Raw genomic sequence first — 20,558 nt, 5'->3', positions numbered from 1 at the left:
TGGTCAAGACTTTGCCACATTGAAGTGGCACGAACCTAGACGCCCTCCGTTCTCTTCCTGACGAGTGGAACCAGGAGGTTTCTCGGGATCACGTGGTGGGGGGTGTGTGAGTGCTCTTGTCCTGTCCTCCCGGGCCTCCCACACAGGGCCCTGCACCCGCAGCCTGCACGTGCCCGCCAAGGGCACCTCGCTCTGGTACCCGGCGTCCACCTGGGTGCTGCCTGGGCCGCCACTCCTGTTCCCGACTGGCCACAGAGCGGGCTGCGTGAGGAGCCTGAGGGGCCTCAGATGCAGATTGGCCACAGCCCACTCCCCAGCGATGGTGGGTATCGCCTCGTCCCCAAGTCCTCAGCTCCCCCAAAGCTGCCTGTGGGCCCCCCGTGGACCAGCTTCCCCAGGCCTTGTCCAGGCTGCTGGGCCGAAAGGGGCCGACTTGAGGCTCGGCCACTGGATGGTCACTGAGGCCCGGGGTGGGGGGGACACTACATGGCAGAACCCCGTCCAGGGGAGCCCTGGTTCAGTCCTGGTTCAGGAGCCCTGGTTCAGAGGTGTGCTTCGGGAGCCCTGGTTCAGTCCTGGTTCAGGAGCCCTGGTTCGGTCCTGGTTCAGAAGGCCTGGCTTAGTCCTAGTTCAGTCCTGGTTCAGGGCCCTGATCCAGTCCTGGTTCAGACCTGGTTCAGGAGTCCTGGATCAGTCTTGGTTTAGGAACCCTGGTTCAAGTCCTGGTTCAGGAGACCTGGTTCAGTCCTGGTTCAGAGGCCCTGGTTTAGTCATGGTTGAGGAGTCCTGGTTCAGACCTGGTTCAGTCCTGGTTCAGTCCTGGTTCAGAGGCTCTGGTTTAGTTCTGGTTCAGGAGCCCTGGTTCGGTCCTGGTTCAGAGGCTCTGGTTTAGTTCTGGTTCAGGAGCCCTGGTTCGGTCCTGGTTCAGTCCTGGCTTAGTCCTGGTTCAGGGCCCTGATCCAGTCCTGGTTCAGACCTGGTTCAGGAGTCCTGGCTTAGTCCTGGTTCAGGGCCCTGATCCAGTCCTGGTTCAGACCTGGTTCAGGAGTCCTGGCTTAGTCCTGGTTCAGGGCCCTGGTTCAGTCCTGGTTCAGACCTGGTCCAGAGGCTCCGGTTTAGTTCTGGTTCAGGAGCCCTGGTTCAGTCATGGTTGAGGAGTCCTGGTTCAGGGCTCTGGTTCAGTCCTGGTTCAGGGCCCTGGCTCAGTCCTGTTTTAGTCCTGGCTCAGGAGGGTGCTAGAGCTAAAGCCGGGGAGCGTCTCCGTGGGTTCCCCATAGAGCAGGTACCTTCAACCTGGGTCTTTATCCCCGGGGCCCCACAAAGGCAGAACATGGCCATCACGTTGCCCCGTGTTGGATGGGGCCTTTGAATGGGGCTTGTAGGGGGGCAGAATCAGGGCCCTCCCCACCCCAGAGGACTCACCTGCGGAGTCGCCGGTGGTGTGTGCCTGCGGGGGGGCCCTCGTGGCGGCGCCTCGGAGCCCAGGTCCTCAGGAGCTGGGTTGGTGACTGTCTAGGGTAGAGCTGTGTACCACCCCTCACCCCTGTTGGTGACGGAATTGCCTAGGATTTACGCTTGTTTCTTTGGAGGTGACAGAATTGCCTAGGATTTACGCTTGTTTCTTTGGAGGTGACAGAATTGCCTAGGATTTACGCTTGTTTCTTTGGAGCATTCGTTTTCTCAGCACTAGGCAGTACTGTGCAGGCCTCAGGTCAGCGCCAGACTCGGGGGGTCTTTCCGAGCCTTGAAGGGCACTGTGGGAGCAGGTCCACAGCAGAGAGCGCTGTAGGAGCCTCTGTGAGTGTTGTGACCCGGTGACCTGCTTGGTGGAGCCGATGACGTCCTTCAGGAGGGCCCTGGGGACGGATGGATGAAGGGACAGATGAGACGGTCTTCGGGGCAGGTGGGCCGTGGATGGGAGGGTCCTGAGGCTGGATGGACGTGTGGGTGTCCTGGGAACAGGCGGACAGGCGGAAGGGAGGCCCGTGAAAACAGTTGCTGGCCCCTTTCCAGAACTCCAGTTTCGGGGGCTGCGGTGGTGGTGGTGGAATCTGCGTGTCTGCCCCGTTCCCGGGTCCGCTGCTCGGAGCTCCTGGGGGGACCCGTGCTCGGAGCACTGGAGACAGTCAGTGCAGGGGACGGGGGGCTCTGAGGAGGCACTTCGGACCCCGCAGCGGGACCGGGGCCCTGCCGTCTACAGAGTCTTCACCTTGGCCCGGAAGCGGCGTCGCCGTGGGAAGCGCGGCTGGAGGGGCCGGCGCGCGTGACTGCGGCGGGAGCTGGGCCCACGTGCGCGCGCGTGCGCCGCCTCCGGTCCGCGCCGTTAGGACGGGACCGGGGGTGCCAGCCCGCGTCGCGTCGGCTCCCTGCGGGGAAGCTGCAGAGCAGGGGCCCTGGGCGCTCGGAGCCGCTGTGCTCACACCACGGGCGGGCCTGCCGGGGGGCCACGGCGGAGGCGGCCGTGCTTTCGGAAGTAGGTCCGTGGTGTTCCCATGGGTCGTGTCTGTCCGAGCGACCCGGTGCCGTTTCTGGAGTCTGTGCTTTTCAGGACCAGGTGGAAGTTGAGCTGCCCGTGCCCCGAGACCAGCTCCCAGCACAGAGCCCGGGAGCCAGTGAGTGTGTCGGTCTGCGGCCACAGCACCGCTGCTCACCTGGCGGACGCGTGCGCCGCGTTTCTGGTTGTTGCAGCTGGGGGAGGGGCCCCGGCCTCTGGGGTGGAGGCCAGGGCTGCCCCCCACCCCCCCCCACCCCCTCCCACTCCCCCCCCCCACCCCCCCCCACCCCGCAGACGGTCGTCCAGCCCCCGCCCCTCCGCCGTGCGCACAGCGCCGAGGCCGAGGTCTGCTCGGGAGGCCCGCTGGCCGGTCCCGTCACGATGTCCCCTCCTTGCCCCGGGCTGCAGTGTCCTGACGAGCACAGAGCCAGCGGACCCTGTGGTGGGTCAGAGGTCAGACCCCGCTGTCCCGGCTCCCTGTTCGCCTGCTCTAATCAGCGTGGTTAGGCTCGGGTGTCCAGGAGGGCGCGGTCCCGCAGGAAGCCTGTCCACGCAGACGTGTTCCAAGGGTCCGTTTGCGTGCTGCAGAGCACTTCGTATCGCCGCGCGGGCTGCTGGTACGAACGCGTGTGTAATTAGACCGGGATGAAAGGAGGTTTCGGGAGCGCCGTGGACCAGAGTCTTCTGGGCAGAGTTCGCGTGTCAGGGGCCGGGTGCGACTGTGCCGGGTCCCCCCAGGGGAAGGCGGCAGGGTCCCCGTGGATGCGCCCCCTGCCCCCGCCGGGGCCAGAGTGCTGGTTGTCTCGCGTGTGGGGGGTCGGGGGCAGCATTTGGGCCTGGGGACGGCTCCCGGGCTGTGCTGCGTGTCCTGCCAGCTTGACCACCCGCCGTGCACCTCTTCATCCCCTGGAGCCGCCTGCTTCCGTCTGTCTGCGCTGCAGCCCCGGGGAGGTGAGGCGGGGCCTTCCCTGCGCCTTGCCTCTTGCAGGTGCCCCATCAGTGGTCCTGGAAGAAGGAAGCACCTTTGCAAGGCTGTGCTGGAAGGGAGAGTGAGGACGCGTGGTGCACGGGTCTCTGAGGATCCCCGGGGCCCCAGGAGAAGGGACGCAGGGCGGCCCTGGAGGACGCTTGCTGGGGAGGATGGCGGAGCTCTGGGGGTGGCACCAGCACCCAGGGGGGCACCCGGGCGGGGGTCAGAGGCAATGGGACGGGGCTCCTCAGGATACAGAGGACAGGGGCTGAGGGGAGGGTCCGGGGGCTGCACGAGGAGGTGGGTGCAGGGTCTCCAGGAGGACGTGGGTGCGGGTGGTCTCCCTGAGGAGGTGGGGGGCAGCTGCTGGTCCTTGGACTTGCGGGGCTGCCTGTGGCTGACAGGGGTCCTCTCAGGCCTGCAGCTGCAGGGCTCTGTTGCCGCCCTGGGTGGAGGTCCTGGCTGACTGTGACCTGGGCTTCTCCAACTGCCACAAAGTGGCTGGGAAGTGCCGTTCCCCGTGTGTCAGCCACGTCTCCGCTTTGAAGTGGGGTGGCCTGGTGTCGGTAGCGTCGTGTGCTGGAGGGTGCTGCAGGTCACCGGGCTGTGCAGCGGTGCGGCAGACCGTCCAGGGCGGTGCTGTAGTGTCCCTCTGGCTGGCCGAGAGTGGATGGCTTAGTTTTGGAGATGCGGTGCCTTCCCATTTAGGGTTCCAAGGACGTGAAAAGTTGTGCACAAACCCTCTCCCGCCTTAGCCACCCCCTGCGGCAGCCAGGGCTCTCAGCAACGTCCATAGCAGTCCGAGGTCTCCTCTGCAACTGCAGGCGGACTTTTACCAGCTGCGTTCACGTGTCCTTCATCCCATAAAGCTCACCGAGTTCAAGTGCGTGCTTCTGTGCCTCGTCTCCTTGCTGAGCACTGCTCCGTGAGCCGGGGTGCCTCGTGGGGTGTCTGTTGGACCCTGGGCCTGTCCCGGGCTTTGCGCTCACGGGTACTCGTGTGAGCACATTCGCGTGTGACTCCTCGTGAGGACCGTGTCTTCACTCACCTTAGGGACGGGCCTAAGGAGGAATCGCTGGGTTTTATGGCACATGTGCCTTCTGCTGTCTAAGAGACTGTCAAATTGCCTTCCAAAGGGGCCGCGCGGGGGGTGTTCCTGCCCCATCCTGACCAGCCCTGGGTATCGCCAGGCCTCTGACCTGCCCTGTTCTGGAATGTGGGCCTCTGGGGCACCTCTGCAGCTTTATCTGCCTTTCCCTGGTGACGGTGATGTTGGGCTTTTGGTCCTCACACATCTTCTTTGCTGAAGTGTCCGTTCAGATCCTCTACCATTTCCCCCACTGGGTCGTTGGTTTTCTCATTCAGTTGGTAAGTCCTGTGTGTTTGCTGGATACAACTCCTTTATCACGTTACAGGATTTGCAAATTGTCTTCCTAGTGAATGACTTCTCTTATGTTCCATTTCTTCTACCTCTTTTATCAAGATATAATTGACACGCAGCTCTTCATAAGTTTAAGGTGTACAGCGTAATGATTAGACTCGCGTAATCGTGAAATGCTGACCACGATAAGTACAGTTCATTATCTCATATAGATACAACATTAAAGATATATAAAAAAAGATACTTTTCCTTTTGTTGTGATGAGAACTCTTGGGATTTACTCTTAACAACTTCCATATACAGCAGTGTTAATTATCTTTACCATGTTGTACGTTACGTCCCTAGTACTGTATCCCTTAACTGGAAGTTTGTATCTTTTGACCTCCTTCATCCAGTTCCCTCCTCACACCCGCACTTCTTCTAGTAAGGAATCTGATCTCTTTTTCTATGAGTGTTTGTTTTGAAGTATAATTGACCTATAAAACTATGTTCTTGTTACACAAGATTGTGATTTGGTATTTCTATACATTTCAATAAATCTAGTAATGATATGTCACCATACAAAGATGTTACATAATTACTGTTTCCCACACTGTACATTTATACCCTTGACTCATTTATTTTGCAACTGGAAGTCTGTATCTCAGTCTCCTTCACCTTCTCTTATATTCTTATTAGTGTTTTCTGAAGCAAAAAGTTTTTAATTTTGATGAGGTCCAATTTATTACTTATTTGATGTTCCCAAAAGTATAATCCGTAATCTAAACAATCTTTGTCAAACCCTAGGGCAGATAGGTTTTCTCCTGTGTCTCCTCTAGAACTTTTCCAAATTTCGCTTTTATGCTTAGACTTATGGTCTGTTTCAAGTTAATTTCTGTGTGTGGTCTGAGGTAAGTTTCGGAGTGTGCTTTTTTTGTGCGTGATTACTCAATTGCTGCAGCGTGGCTTTCTGAAATGATTTCCCGTTGAATGGTGCCGGCGCCTTTGCCGGAAGTCCCGTGTCCGCAGGTGTCTGGGTTGGTTCCTGGACCCTCTGTCCCGCGCCTGTGGGCACCTGTGTGCGCACTGCAGATCTCTGTGCAGGTCACCCCGCGTTCTGGTGACCTGAAACCAGCACCCCGCCCCGGTGCACGACTGTTGGGATGGCTTTTCTGGGTGCTTTTTGCTTCCGTGGACTTTTAGAGTCATGGTGCCAAGTTCTACACGAAAGGGCGGCTGAGGTTTGGCTCAAGGCCGCGTGGTCTGCAGACCCTGTGGGGCAGTGGCCGCCCGGCAGTGCGGGTCCCCCGTCATGGAGGCGCCCGTCCCTGTCCGCGGGGTTTCTGGCTGGGTGGGCAGGTCTTACGGTTCCTCCCCTAGACGAGTTCCTGGGGCGTTTGTTGCTTGTGGTGCTGCTGTGAGTGGAACCGTCTTCCCGTCACCTCCGCGTGCTCTCTTCCGACGGCCGTGCACTTGAGTCCCCACCCTGTGAAGTCGCTGACCCGCTGATCAGTTCTGCGGTCAGTGGATGCTCGAGGACCCTGCACCAGGGTCGTGCTGGCGTGAGGGACAGCTGTCCCGCGTCACCCCTCCCGGCCGGCGTGCCTGGGACTCTCCTTCCTGCCCGACACTTCAGCTGGGGTCTCGGGGCCTGGTCAGGGTCAGCGCTGAGAGTGGAGCTGCTCGATTGGTCCCGGCTCAGCCAGCAAGCATCCCGTCTTCCTCAGGATGACAGAGATACAGGTGTTCTCATAACGCCCTTCGCAGGTTGAGGAAGCTTCCTCAGGATGACACAGATACAGGTGTTCTCGTAACGCCCTTCGCAGGTTGAGGAAGCTTCCTCAGGATGACACAGATACAGGTGTTCTCGTAACGCCCTTCGCAGGTTGAGGAAGCGACCCTGTATATTTAGTTGGTTGGGAACTGTTAACATGAATGGGTGTTGAATCTTGTCCAGTTCTTTATGATCACGTGATGTTTTCTCACTTGATCTGTGGGTGTTAACCAGCCTTGCTTCCTTGGATGAATCCAGTGATCCCAGCTGATGCTCTCACACGTTGCTGGGCTCTGAGGGCTCCCGTGTTGTGAGATCAGTGTGTCTGTGGTCGGGGGACACCCGTCTCCCGTCTTCTGTGTGATTTCCTTGGCGCTGGTGTCAGGGCGATGCTGGCCTCCCAAGAGCAGCTAAGAATGGTTACTCCTTGCCCTGTTTTCTGTAAGAGGGTTCAATATCGGTATCATTTCTTCCTTAAAATGCTGTGTAGAATCTAGGCGGGGGTGAATCTGGTCTCCATTCCTCTTTTGTCTGGAAGCAGAAGTTTCACTGTCCCTGTTGAAAGATACCTCCCTGGGTGTCGAGTCCCAGACCACAGAGCCCGTGTGAACAAACGTCAGATCCTTCCCGTCCTACAGACCACACGCTGTCGTCACAGAGCAGCGTAGAGATCAGCGTTGTCAGATAAGTCCAGAAACTTAAGAACAGACTTTCAGAAAACTCCTTTGCCAGAGGGGAAGCGCCGTGAGCTTTCTGAGATCGCTCAGACCACACGAGGAGGCTGGCACTTCCTCGTCTCTAGCCGCCTCCGTGTGGGGGCCTCGTGCGCACGTGGCCTGGCCGCCTCTGGGCCTTTTAGGAGCCGGGGCAGGAGATGGGCCAGGGCCGGGTTGACTCTGTAGCTGGGTTGCAGAGCTAATCGTCGGGAATGGTTATTTTATCTGAATCGACACTAAATTGTGGACAGTACATCACGTCTTAGTTTTTCTGGCCAGCATTTGGCTCTGAGCTCAGAGAATCATGGGATGAGCAACGTGGGGAGGGGGTGCTGGTGGCAGGGATTGGCTGTTCTCTGCCGTCCCGGGGACTTCGGGCCTCCACGCAGACCCGGGGCCTCAGGGGTGCCCGTGGCCTGCTGCCAGCCCCAGGGTCTGCACCGCTGGAGTTGGGCTCTGTCCATACCGGGCGCGGCTAAGAGGAGTTTTCACGGGTGTTTTCCCAGCGAGGGGCCGCCCCCTGGCCCCCGGGGCTCTTTCTGTTCCTCGTGACAGTGTCTCCAGCCTGGCTGGGGGCTCAGGTTCCGGAGCACCAGGGCCTGGGCTGAAGGAGGGGAAAGAGAGCCGGTGATGCTGTGTCTGCACGTGCCGAGTGCCCGCGTGGTTCTGGACGCTGCCTCGGTGGGTGTGCTGCTCTCAGAGCAGTGGCCGCGGCAGGCAGATGTCCCCCGCCTGTGGGGCGCCCCGAGCCGTCAGTCCTGCGCAGGGTCAGCTGCCTTCCTGAGCCAGGCCCACTCCACCCTGTTTCCTCACCTGCTCCCTCCGTCCGGGGCTGTCCTGCGGGTGAGCCCTTGCTCGGGGGCAGAAACGTTACTGAAGGTTGCTGGGGGGCCTCAGTCTCCCTCTCTCCTGAGCTACCTTTGAGCGTTGGAGGAGCCATGGATTTTTCCCCAGTTTACCTAGAAGTGGAGAAATGAGTAAAAGATTCCTTTTTTCTACTTGGGTTAAATTTCTGGTTTGTAGCCAAATTGTAAGCTACAAGTGAGGGGTCTTGGGGACTCTCTCGGTGTCCGTTTCATGCACCCTCAGCGCTGCAGTCGACACACGCCTACCAGCATCGCTACAGAAACTTAAACAGAAGAGTTGAGAGCTGACTTGGAAAGGCAGAGTCTGTATGGCCGGGACGCCCTGTGGGCAGGGCCTGCCCAGGTGTGTAGTTCTGTGCTGCCCCACCTGCCCCTGTGCTCGTCTCTCACGCGCAGTGCAGCAGCGCCGGGCTTTGCTGTGAAGACTCAGCCCTGGGCTTAGCAGCCTCTGGGTTCTCGGCAGGACCTTCCCCAGTCTGTGCCGGCACGGGACCTGCGGCCACCTCGTGGGCTGTTTGGCCAGGGCCAGGCGCAGGGACAAGCCCAGGTCTCGGGCAGCGCACATGCTCCGCCTTCCCCTGGAGGAGCTGCATGGCAGGGGCCAGCAGTGGAGGGCCTGGACAGCTCTTCACGCTGCAGGAGGAGCCCCTCTTCCCTGGGGTTTGCAGGGGGAGGGGGAACGAGAGTGAACCTGCAGGTGTGGCCGTTCATGGCAGAGGCGTAGCGCAGAGTGACGGGGCTGTGCCTGGGTCCGGAGGCCTCCCTGAGCCACTGATGACCAGCTGCCGACACCCTGAAGTCAGAAGTTTGTCCTGAACCTGGTCCCTGCCCGGGGCGTGCTATTGGGGGCCTTCCTGCGTGTTGTGTCCGGGTCTGGACAGGGCAGGACTTAGGCCCTGTAGCCTCACACCGCCTGGGGCGGCTCTGTGGCCACGTTGGGGTGCCTACACTGCCCCTGTCTGTGTGTCTGGAGAACCAGAGGGGTCGCCAGCCAACCTCTGAATCTTTGAGGATGTTCCAGGAATGGGGAGAAGGACGGAATAGGGTAAAGAGATGGGAAAGAGGCAGAGGAGAAGGACAGGAGAGAGGGCAGCCCCCCGAACAGGAGTTTGAAGAGGAATTTGGGGCTGGGTGATGGTGCAGATGAAAGAGGAAGCGGGTCTGAGAGGCTGCAGCCCTGTGATCCCGGCTAGGGGACACGCCGGGAAGGGCAGACCCCTGCGGTCCCGGCTAGGGGACACGCCGGGAAGGGTAGACCCCTGCGATCCCAGCTAGGCTTAGGACAGAATACGGACACAGTAAGAGGTCAGTGTTGGGGAGGGACATGAACAGGCCGGGCCCAGGGCACTCCAGGGCAGCGACCCTGCGCTGCGTGATGCAGTAATGGTGGACACACGTCATTGTGCATTTGTCCAGACCCACAGAATGTGCACCACCGCGATGCACCCTAGGGGGAACCGTGGACTTCTGTTCATAGCAGCGTATCAGTATGGGCTCATCCTGGGTGCTCGTTGCTGTAACAGATGCAGCACCCAGAGCGGGGTGTTTGTGACGGGGAACCTGGTTTCTGCAGGGGCAGCACACGGGAGCTCTGTACTTTCTGCCCAGCGTCTCTGTAAAACAAAAACTACCCTCCCCCCCCCCAAAAAGTCCATTAGAGAGACAAGGAGGAGGGTGGATGGGTGAAGTGCCTTTCGACCCCCGAGGTCATTTCCCCAACGTCTTTGTCTGGGGGCAGAGGGAAGGGGGCAGGGAAGGTCAGCTTTGGCTGGAGCAGGCGTTCCTGGGGTCCTGGGATTTCAGGGGTGGGACATGCAGGCCCGATCTAGACGGTATGTGGGGGGAAAGCCCCGCCCAGAAGGGGGGCCTGGCTCTGCTCCTGGTTCCTCCTCGTGTCAGGGGGCTCAGTCGCGTGCTCTCATCGCTCACGTGACACGACAGCATGCGTCGTCTGTGTCGTATTCCACACCACGCACACCATCTGTGACGTCTGCGTTCCACTACACTCTACACAGCCGTGTACGACAGGGCGAGAGCTCTAATACCCCGAATTCCACCCCCACCCCGAGTTTTAAACAAAGGCCGTCAGAGCGTCCTCTGCCGTTTAAGTGTATCTTCTCAACTCCTGGAGGGCTGGAGGGTGCCCCCTTCGTTTGGGGCCGTTTCCCCGACGTACCAGCTCTTGGGCCGCACGTGGGCTGTCGGGCGGGCGCGGCCGGGGCGCCAGCCGCGGGCTCGGTAACAGGTTGCGCTTAGTCCTGGACGGGCTGCCCTTGTCCGGAGAGAAGGCCCACCCTCCCAGGAGCCGGCAGGCGGCGTCTCCAGGTCCGCTGCCCTTGCCGGCCTGCCTACAGGCTGAGCCGAGGGAGGCTCTCGGCGGGAGAGCCGCCTCCGCGCGCAACAGGCCAGCTCGGGGCGGGCGTCCGGCGCTCCGTCCTGCACCGCGGAGCACAGCCCGGGCCGCGGGAGGGGCCGCGCGTCCGCCACGCCTCCCCTGCCCCGCCGCGCCGCCGTGTGCCCGCCCGGCCCCGCCTGAGGAATGCGCGCGCCCGAGGCCCGGCCCCCAGAGCGCCGGCCGGCGACGCATGGAGCGCGCTGAGCCCGGCCGCCCGGACCGCCCCGACCCCGCCGGCCCCGGCCAGCCGCAGCTCCAGCCCCGCGAGCGCGCCCGGCCCGGGCCCCGGCGGCCCATGCGAGCCGACATGCGGCTCCGGGACCTGTCCCTGCGCCAGGACCCCGACCTGCGGCAGGAGCTGGCCTCGCTGGCCCGCGGCTGCGACTTCGTGCTGCCCTCCCGCTTCAAGAAGAGGCTCAAGGCTTTCCAGCAGGTGCGGCGGGCCGGCGTGCGGGCGGGTCCGCTGCGTCCGCGGGCCCCTCGCCGCTCTGGCGAGGTCGGGGTGGGGGGCTGCCTGGGCTCGGGGCGCTCCACCTGTGCCCGTGCGCGGCTCCCCTGGAACAGCGCCCGTGCGCGCAGAGAGCAGGTGCGCCCGTGCAGTTTGTCAGGGAAAGCGCTGTGAAGGGAGGCGCGGGCATCTCCTTTCCTGGAGTCCTAGCAGCGGATACCCCGGGCGCGGGGCAACGTCGTGGTGCGTCTTGCGCGAGGCGGGGAGGTGTCGACCTCGGGCAGTAGGAGCCTTCGGGACTTGACCCTCCGCAGGTGCGCAGCGAGCCTCCCCGTGTCGTTGGAGCGTGTGGCGCCCTGGGTAATAACAGCGCAGCGCTGCTGGAAAGGAGAGCGAGCGCGGTTTGTTGCGAGCGCCTGTGTTGCTTTAAGGGCTTTATCGCAGGCACGTACCAGCCGGAGCGCCCTTCTCCGCGGCTTCAGTGACGACTGGGCTTGTAAACATCACGGCGCTTCACAGAAGCAAACCCCGTGTCTGTGCCTCGTGTGTGCTTTGTAAATTCGTGTAAGAGGACCATGGAATTTAAAAGTCATGGCCACCTGGGATCTTTTGGCAACTGGAGGTTCTGCTGCCTTACGGGTATTTGGCACGTTAAATCACTTGTATTTTCACCCAGGCGAGGAGTTAAAGGTCATCTCGTGGCCTAAAAAAAATCACATCGAATCAAACCAGGCTGTTTGGGGTGGGAAAAAAGACCTGCTTTCTGCTGGTAGTGTAATTGGATTTTTTTCCTGGGATCATGTCTCAACTTTTGCAGGGCTTCTGGTACTTTTGTGTCTGATCTCTATCCTTCAACTTGTGAAATTCTGTCTGCAAGTGGCTGATGCTTGTATGTTTGTCGCTTGTGGAGAAGGAAAGTCTACTTAGAATCTGAACGTGGAGACCTTAACGTGGAATCAGCTAAGGGTGATCTTCTACAGAGAGGAGGTCTGATGTTTGCTGGTTACTGTTTGTGTGCGTGGCGCACACATGGTGCACACAGGCTGCGCCGGGGTGTTTCCTGGATTGGGGAGCCCTCCCCCCTCCCCCCACGACGGCTGTGACTTGATCTTGGTGGGGGGGGGGGTGGTGGTCCTGGCTCCACGCAGAACTGTTCACGGCAGCCTGGTTGTTCCAGGACGGCTCTTCGTCTTACAGAATCACTTTTTGGGATACGCGATTCGCGGTTGCCTTTAAGAGGAAAAAGTTTCACGTTACGGCAGATACGTTCCAATGACGTTTCCCACGAACGTGGGCACGTGCTGCGTGGAGTGAGCGCTTCTCAGGGGCGGGCATCGGGGGAGTGTCGGGGAGGAGAGTGTTCCTGGCTTCCTTCGCCCCTTGGTGTTTGAGTGCAGACTCTGCGCAGAGCTGTGGGTGGTCGGCAGACCTCAGGGCGTGGGGAGGTGGGGGGAGCGTGGGAGGAGATGGTGGGGGGCGTGGGGAGATGATGGGGGCGCGGAGGGCAGCGGGGGAAGGTGTGGGGAGGAGGGCATGTGGGGATGGGGGCATGGCCGGAGAGGATGGCCTGAGGGAGGTGGGGTTGGCCTTGTGGGCAGACGGGGACTGTGGAGGGATGGGGGGGGTGCTTCGTCCGTGCCGGCCCTGCTGCCAGCTTGGGGCGTCCGCGCTGCACTCGGGGCCAACGGAAGGTGTGCAGCGAGGCTGTGTCGTGCGTGGGAGGCCGTCCTGCTCCTGCGGCCCGTGTCCACCCGCCTGCCCTGCCTGTGGCGCCCGCGCCTTGCGCACTCTGAGCAGCCCTGAGGCCCCCAGGTCGTCCCCCCGACGTCCCTCAGACCTTGTCCCAAGCCCACGAGGGCCCGCTATGGCCGTGCTGCCCGCCCTGTCCTAGCCGGGTCCCGACCCTCCGTCCCCCGGGGATTGACTCTCGGGCTCCGCACGCGCTCTCCTCCGCTGTCACCGTGCCCTGGTCCCACTCACGGCCGTCCAGCTGCCCCGTGGGGTGCTTCAGGTGGATGCACGGGCCCCGCGGGGCACCGAGAGCGCAGCGCAGCCGCCCCCCTGGGACACTGCTGGGCGCTGACCCGACCTCTCCTCCACACGGTGACAGCCTGGCCTGGGGACTCTGGCCGTCTCGGACACCGCGCGGGGTCACAGCGCTGCGCGGGGTGGGCCCTGAGTACCCCCTTGATCTGTGCTCCCAGGACCCAGGGGTCGGACGTGGCCCCCCGGGTCCCTGAGCCCACGGATGTGACCCCTCACGCCGCCCCCCGTCCCGTCCCGTCCACGCCCCCAGCCCTGCCTTCCGGCCCCGTGGGGCCCCAGCGTCCTCTGGCCGGGGGTGCAGACCCAGCCGACATCTCAGGCCCCTGCCTCGTGGACGTGGAGCCCCGGCCTGTCCCCGCATGGCAGGCGCCCTGCTCGGCCCAGCTCCTCGCGGCTCTGAGAGTTTGCTCTCCAGACACCCTTTCTCCCCTGGAAAGCTCCGTGGCTCATGTGGCCCCTCGAGGCCGGTCCCTCTCCTGTGGTGGCTAGAGGACTTTTGAACAAACCCACGCGCAGGGCCAGCCGTTCTCATCTTTGTTTTGGCGCCTCTGCTTTAAACCTTCACAGTTGGACTCTTGCCGTCCGTCCAGCGGGCCGTTGGCATCTAGCTGGGGAGCCTGCCGCCAGCCGGTGGGGAGGGGCCCTGGGGTCGCAGCAGAAGCAGCTCCGGCCTGCAGGGCCTCCCAGCCCGGCGGTGGCCTCTGGTGGGCGCTGTGCCCGCCCGTGTCCCCGCGCCGCCCGCCGGGCTCGGCCGCTGCCCCCGGCTGCCCCCGGGTCTCGGCTCGGCTGGGGCGGCCCGCGGGCTGCTGCCCCCGGCTGCCCCCGGGTCTCGGCTCGGCTGGGGCGGCCCGCGGGCTGCTGCCCCCGGGCCGTGCCGCGCTTGCCCTGCGTCCTGCCCTGGCCGAGTCGGAGCCACGGTCGTTTCCGCCGCCCCAGCTAGTGCGTCTGCCCGAGGGGCGCTGCGTGCGAGCTGCGTTTAGAGAAGGCTGGCCTGGGCGCTTGCTTGTGCGGGCCCACCTCCCGGGGCCCCTGCCGCTGCGCGGGGACGGCCGTGCTTCCCATGAGGCCGAGCCTTCAGCCCGCCTGTGTTCCGGGGGCCCCGGGCGTCTCCGTGATGTCTGCAATCGTGATGAGTCAGGCCGCGCTGGTGTCCGTGCCGGCGACAGAAATAGCTCTTTGCGAGCAGGTGTCATCTTGACCGGTGGCCGGGTGACAGCCGGGAGGCGGGCGGCAGGCGTGTCGCTGGGAGGGAAGCGGCCCTGCTGGGAGCCGAGTGCCCCACCTGCCGTGCTGGCTTCTGAGAAGCTTCAGCCCTGCTCGAGGATCCTCCCTGTCTGTCTGTCTCGCTCACACACACACACACACAAACACACACACACACACGTATTTGTGCCGCGTCCGCTTTCATTGTGGACGTCCAGCCTGGCCGCAGGTAGCTCAGGGAACAGCCCCCGTGGTCCCCTCAGGCTCTGCTGAGGCCTGTTTGGGGCCGGGAGGTGGCCGGCTCCCAGCAGCGCCCCGTGTGCTGGAAAAGAACGCGTGTCCTGCAGCTGCGCCGGCCGCGCTCTATTTATGGCCCAGAGATTACACTGTAAATCTCCCGTGTCCGTGCCCAGCTGTTTGTTTTTCCGTCATCCGGTGGTCCGTCAGGGGTGGGGGGGGAGCGGGCCTGGCCCGCCTCTGTGCCGCGTGCCCGCATTTCCCCAGCACCTTGGCTTGGTCGGCGCCGAGGCTGTGCTGGGGCACCGGTCAGCTCCGGGTCGGCAGAGCTTCCCGTGATGGGCGCCCCGTGTGGTGTCCTGACCATCTCTCTCTGTCGCATCCAGACCTTTAGTCCTATCTGGGCGTGAATACGGCGATGCCAGCCTTCTTTTTGTCACTGTTGGCTGCTGTATCTTTTTCCACTTGTTAAAAGTTTTCAACCTCTGTGTCCTTATATCTTACATGTGTTTCCTGTAAGTCTTACTTTCTTTTTTCTGTCTGATCTTTGTTTTTTAACTGGAGCGTTTAGTCCATTTACATTTATAAGGATTATTAATCCATTCTGTTTTATTTTCACGATCTTATTTATGTTTCTTTTTATGCTCTCCTTTCCCTCTTTTTTATCTTTTCCTCGTTGGAGTACTTAATACTAGCTTACTGCTCATCTTACAATGTCAGTGCCTTCGTTTTTCTAGGTACAGAGTCCGTATCTTTATCCTCCAACTCAAAACTCTCAAACCCTTCACTGCCGGCCCCCTCTCGTTTCGTGTCGTTGTCCTGAGAGAGTCTTTAAAGAGAGGTAAAACAACATGCTTGTTACCGATGTGCGTGGCGGGCGTGTGCGTGGATTTACCCACGTAGGCACCACGTTCTCTGCCTTTCGTTCCATCCTGCAATTCAGACCTTCCGTTTGGGAGCACGTTGCTTCCTGCCCGAGCCCAGTTCCCCTGGGAGGGGCCTACGAGCTGACCGTGGGGCAGGCGCCATGGAGCTGGTGACGTGGGGAGAGCTCACCGCGCTGAGGAGGCGAGCCTCCACTCCGCCGTGTCCCTGGCGGGTCCATTTCCCTTGGCTTCTCGGTGGCTGGTGAGGGCGGCGGCCCCGTGCTGACAGCGGAGAAAATAGCGCACGATGTTGAGCGACACCTTGTCTCTGTGTGTCTGCGGCCGTGGCTGGGCAGGTGGGGACACCTGCCCTGGGACCAGCCGGCCCAGCTGATTTCGGGATGGGCGATGGTGGCGCCCGGCGCTGAGTGCCGCCGTGCCGGGGAGGATGCCAGAGGTGTCGGTGCAAGCCGGCAGCCCTTTCTGCAGACGTGAGCCATGAGCTGCTACAGGTGACAGCCCAGGACATGGGGCCTGCGCTCCATCCTGCCCTCCAAACAGAGGCGAGGAAAACTGGGGAAAACTGAACCCGCCCAGAGGAGTGAAACCGGGGGGAAACATTCCCCAGGTGAACCCTGGGCGTCCCCAGGCGACGCGTGAACCCTTGAATCTCTCCGTCCTCAGGGCCGGCGCTGGGTCTTGCTTCCCCTGCGGCTGTTCTTTGCCGCTGTAGGTGGGCATCACAGCCCAGCAGCTCTGCCCCGAGACCAAATCACAGAGACAGGACGTCTTTGGGCTGGGAGGAGGGGTTCAGCCTCTGTCCCTGGGCGCCGACAGGGCCGAGTCCGAATGAAACGTGGGCCGGAGGCGTCCCGCGGCCCCTCCCGGGTCAGGGGCTCCTCCAGGGCCTGTCCTCCTGCTTCCTGCTGTCCCCCCGCCCCATCCCTGTGCTGTCCCTGCCCCAGCCCGTGGCTGTGCCGGTGCTCAGGGCCGCCTGCCGTCCCTCTCCTTCCCCCGCGTGCGCCTTCCCAGCTCTCCTCTCGCCTCTCAGGACTGAGCCAGATCTGCACGCAGCCCCTCAGGATTGTGTTGGCCCCGTGGTGATCACAGAGCTCGTTGCCCAGTGTCCCCAGGCTGCCACACAGACCTGGTACAGCTGACTCACGACGGCCGCACCTCCTCTCGATGCGGTCACCGCGCCTTGCAAGGTCACCGAGCACTGAACAGCTGCCTCAGCTGGGACCTCAGGAAACACAGGAGACGTGGGGCATCCCCGATGTGACAGAAGGGACGCAGGACATCCCCCATGTGGCTGACGGGACATGGGATGTCCTGAGATGTGACCGAGGGGACGTGGGATGTCCCTGATGTGACCGAGGGGTCACGGGACGTCCCTGATGTGACCAAGGGGTCGCGGGAGGTCCCGAGGTGTGACCGAGGGGACGCGGGATGTCCCTGATGTGACCGAGGGGGATGCCTGCCGTCTGCTGCTGTGTTGCGGGTGGAGAAGCGGTCTGGGTGGCAGGCTGTAGGAGTGACGTCCACTCACAACGTTAGAATCAGTGCACAGCGTGACTCCTGAGGGCCGTGTGCTGTGTCTCGGCTGCGGGTCGGTGGCGGGGCCTCTGGCGCTTGTGGGCGTGGAGCTGTGCTGTGTGCGCCTGGTCGGGCAGCTGGGACGGGGGCACCCCGCAGTGAGCAGACCGCCACCCGGCCCCGTCCTTGGCTGTGTGGGCCTGGCTGCCCGCCCCAGCCCCCTGATGTAACCACTCCTGGCGGGGGAGTCCTCTCTCCTGTGTTTGCCTTCCGTCTGCTGTTCTGCGTGTGTCTCTGGATGCTCAGGGGCTGTGGGCTCCGTGTGTCCGTAGTGCCCTGTGTGCGCTGAGTTTCCCAGGCCTCGTTGGTGGGCGTACCCCTCGCCGTCCCCTCTCCGGAACACCTGGTCACTCCCCGTCCCCCGCCAGTCCCGTGGCCTGAGGCCTGGGTGCGCCTTCCTCTCTCCAGCGCTTCCCACCCGGACCCTGGGCTCTTCCTGCTGCGTCACGGTGTGTCCGCGTGTCCCCAACCACAGGGAACCTGGGGTGTGTCTAGGAGGTGGGCCGTGGGCTGGACCGTGCTTGCCTGTCCCTGCCCATCAGGGGTGCCCGGATGCATGAGTCTCCACGGGCATTACGGGCCGTGACTCGGGGCAGCTGTTTCTGGCACCCAGGGGGCCTTCCCGGGTCAGCGCAGAGGGACACCGCGCGTCCTGCAGGGGGACAGTGCCCCGCGGTCCAGGGAGAGCGAGCGTCACCAAGTGCGGCCGCCCTCCCGGCCCCCCGAGGCCTGCCCGGTCCCAGCGCGTCCACTCCCGGCAGGTGCTTCCTGAGTGGTTCCGCTGGCTGGTCCCGTCTGCTCAGGGGCGTTGGCGAACGCAGCCCTCCTCTGCGTGCGTGGTGCGCGCTTCTGACCCGTGACTGCACCCAGCTAGCTCGCAGGTCACCCCGTCGGTCACCGGGCAGGCGTGCTGACACTGCCATTTGGAAGGCACGGCGTGGGCTCCAGGACGGCTTCCTGCCTCTCCCCGTGCCAGGATGCCGAGCCCTCGGGGCTGTGGTGCTTTCCGAGGGCCGCGCCCAGCCACGGCGCTGGCCTCGCATCCCGGCCACAGGGGAGGACGGTGTGGGGACAGGCGGTTCCAGGCGCGAGATGCACACGAGGGGACAGCCCGCCTCTGCTGACCTTGACCTCCCGGGAGGGCAGGAGGGCAGGTTCTCTCAGCAGCCGTCCTCGTCCTGAGGGGTCACACCCGAGGCAGGATCGGGGGAAGCAGGGCCGTGTGTGGCGCTCCGCCGCGGGCCGCATCGCCTCCCGCGTCTGCAGTCAGCCCGGCGATGGTCTGGGCTCTGTCCACAGTCGGGTTCGCTGGGCTCGGGGCGGCCGCTCTGGTCCCGTCCGCGCCGGCGGGAAGCGGGTGCCCGCCGTGCTGGGTCCTCACTGCTCGCTCGCTCTCGCTCGCTCTCGCTCAGGTTCAGACGAGGAAGGAGGAGGCCCTGCCGCCCGCTGCCAGCCTGAGCATTCCCACGTTCTACTTCCCCCGAGGCCGCCCGCAGGACGCGGTGAACGTGGACGCCGTCATCGCCAAGATCGAGAGGACCTTCGCCCAGTTCCCGCACGAGAGGGCCACCATGGGGGACATGGGCAGAGTGGCCAAGGTGGGTGTCTGCGCGCGGGGACGCGGCCCGCGGTCCCTGTGCGGTCGTGGCCGTGCGTGAGCTCACCGCACCTGCGTCCCGCTTACTTCGGTCCTTGTGATCTGAGGCGCAGAGGGATCCGTGTTAGGCTTTGTCCTCGGGCGTGTCTGTGTGCCGTCCTCCCAGGCGTGGCGGCTTGGAGGGACCCTGCCCCGGGGCTCTGTGTCCGCTGTGCAGGGTGGTGGTGTTCTGGGCGGGCGCGTGTGGACCCACGGTCCGCGTGGACCAGCACCGTGTGTGGGGTTTCCAGCTGAGCCCAGGTGTTCCCACGCCGTGCGCACCCCTGAGCGGTTCGGTGTTTTCTTCCAGCAGTGTGTGTCGGGGTCCCGCGTGTGGACGCCCGTCGGTTTGCTTGCTGCACCGTCTGTTGCGGGAACACACCACGGTGTGCTCGTCCCTCCCCGATGGCTGGCTGGCTGCCCGCGGCGGGGGACCCGGGTTCCGCGCGGTCCCTCTGGTGTCTCAGCCTGGGGGCGGGCTTGCTGGACAGAGGACAGTCCCCACCCTCACCTCCGTGAGATGCCCCAGGTTGCCGAGCGGTGTTGTGCCCCGTGGCAGGTTCCCGCGCACCCAGCCCCCAGCTCTCTGTGTCGTTGTCAGCTGCGCGTGGGCACTTCCTGGGTGTTGGGGTTTGTACGTCCCGGTCCCCCGTGGGTCAGGCTGCCTTACAAAGTGCTTCTGGATTCAGTGTTAGGTTTCCTCAGTGGGTTGCTTGTGCCTCTCCTTTGCCCCTGGTGCTGCTGGGGTGAGTTCTCTTTTTGCATTCTCCCTCCCGCCTGTAAAATTTCTCTCTACGTCCTGGCGGCTGATCCTCTGTCCGTTATGTGCATTCTGAAAAGTTCTCCTGTTCTGTGTGCTGAATAACTTCATGTGCTCCCTTTTGCTTTCAGTCTGCAGCGGTTGCATTCTTTTCTTTTTCTAACAGCTTTCTTGAGATGTAATTCACATGCCACACAATTCACCCATTTAAAGTATACAGTAAACTCAGTAGTTTTTAGTGTATTCACAGAGTTGTGCAACCATCACTACAGTTAATTCTTATCACCGCAGAAAGAAACCTTACACCCTTTGGCTGTCATCCCCCAATCCCCTTCTCCCCCATCCCTAGGAAACCACTAATCTGCTTTCTGTCTCTCTGGATTTGCCTGTTCTGGACGTTTCCTGTAAGTGGAATCACACACTGTGTGTCCTTCTGTGTCTGGCTTCTCTCACTGAGCATCATGTTTTCAAGGTTCGTCCACGTTGTAGCCCGTGCTTCACTCCTTTTTGATAAATTTATTTATTTATTTTTGGCTGTGTTAGGTCTTCGTTGCTGCATGCGGGCTTTCTCTAGTTGCGGCGAGCGGGGGCTGCTCTTCGTTGCGGCTTCTGTTGTTGCGGAGCACGGGCTCTAGGCACGCAGGCTCAGTAGTTGTGGCTTGCGGGCTCTAGGAGCACAGGTTCAGTAGTTGTGGCGCACGGGCCCAGTCGCTCTGCGGCATGTGGGATCTTCCCAGACCAGGGCTCGAACCCGTGTTCCCTGCATTGGCAGGCAGACTCTTAACGACTGCGCCACCAGGGAAGTCCCTTCACTCCTTTTAATATTCCTTTACGTATTTATCCATTCATCCTTTCGTGGACACTTGGGTTGTTCCACCTTTTGGCTCTTGTGAGTGGTGCTGCTGTGAACATTCACGTGCTACAAGTTTTTGTGTAGACGGACATGTTTGCATTTCTCTTGGGTAGATACTTAGGAGTGGAATTGCTGGGTTAGGCAGTAACACTATTTAACTTTCTGAGGAACTAGGAGACTGTTTTCCAAAGCAGCTGCCCCGCTTTACATTCCCACCAGCACTGTGTGAGGGTTCCCGTTTATTCACATCCTTGCCAACACTTGTTACCTGTCTTTTTGATTAAAGACCATCCTATCCCAGTGTGTGTGACGTGGTACCTCCTTGTGGTTTGGATTTG

General features: G+C 62.1%; 1 protein-coding gene across 5 annotated transcripts in view; it reads left to right on the top strand.

The window, feature by feature from the left end:
• PPP2R3B (protein phosphatase 2 regulatory subunit B''beta) overlaps positions 1-20,558 on the top strand; it is a 64,878-nt gene that overhangs the window by 5,439 nt on the left and 38,881 nt on the right. For 2 of the 5 annotated variants that reach the window (XM_059910225.1, XM_059910224.1), the window contains exon 2: positions 18,384-18,569. The exons of 1 other annotated variant lie outside the window; for it this stretch is intronic. In XM_059910225.1, the coding sequence (XP_059766208.1) occupies positions 18,384-18,569 (186 nt within the window). Of the gene's footprint in view, positions 1-10,751; positions 11,009-18,383; positions 18,570-20,558 lie in introns of those variants that run through there. 2 more of the 5 variants (XM_059910226.1, XM_059910228.1) reach the window with 2 other exon arrangements.

The sequence above is a fragment of the Balaenoptera ricei genome, chromosome X (genome assembly GCF_028023285.1).
Source record: "Balaenoptera ricei isolate mBalRic1 chromosome X, mBalRic1.hap2, whole genome shotgun sequence".
Lineage (NCBI taxonomy): Eukaryota > Metazoa > Chordata > Mammalia > Artiodactyla > Balaenopteridae > Balaenoptera > Balaenoptera ricei.
This window is presented reverse-complemented; position numbering and strand designations above follow the sequence as displayed.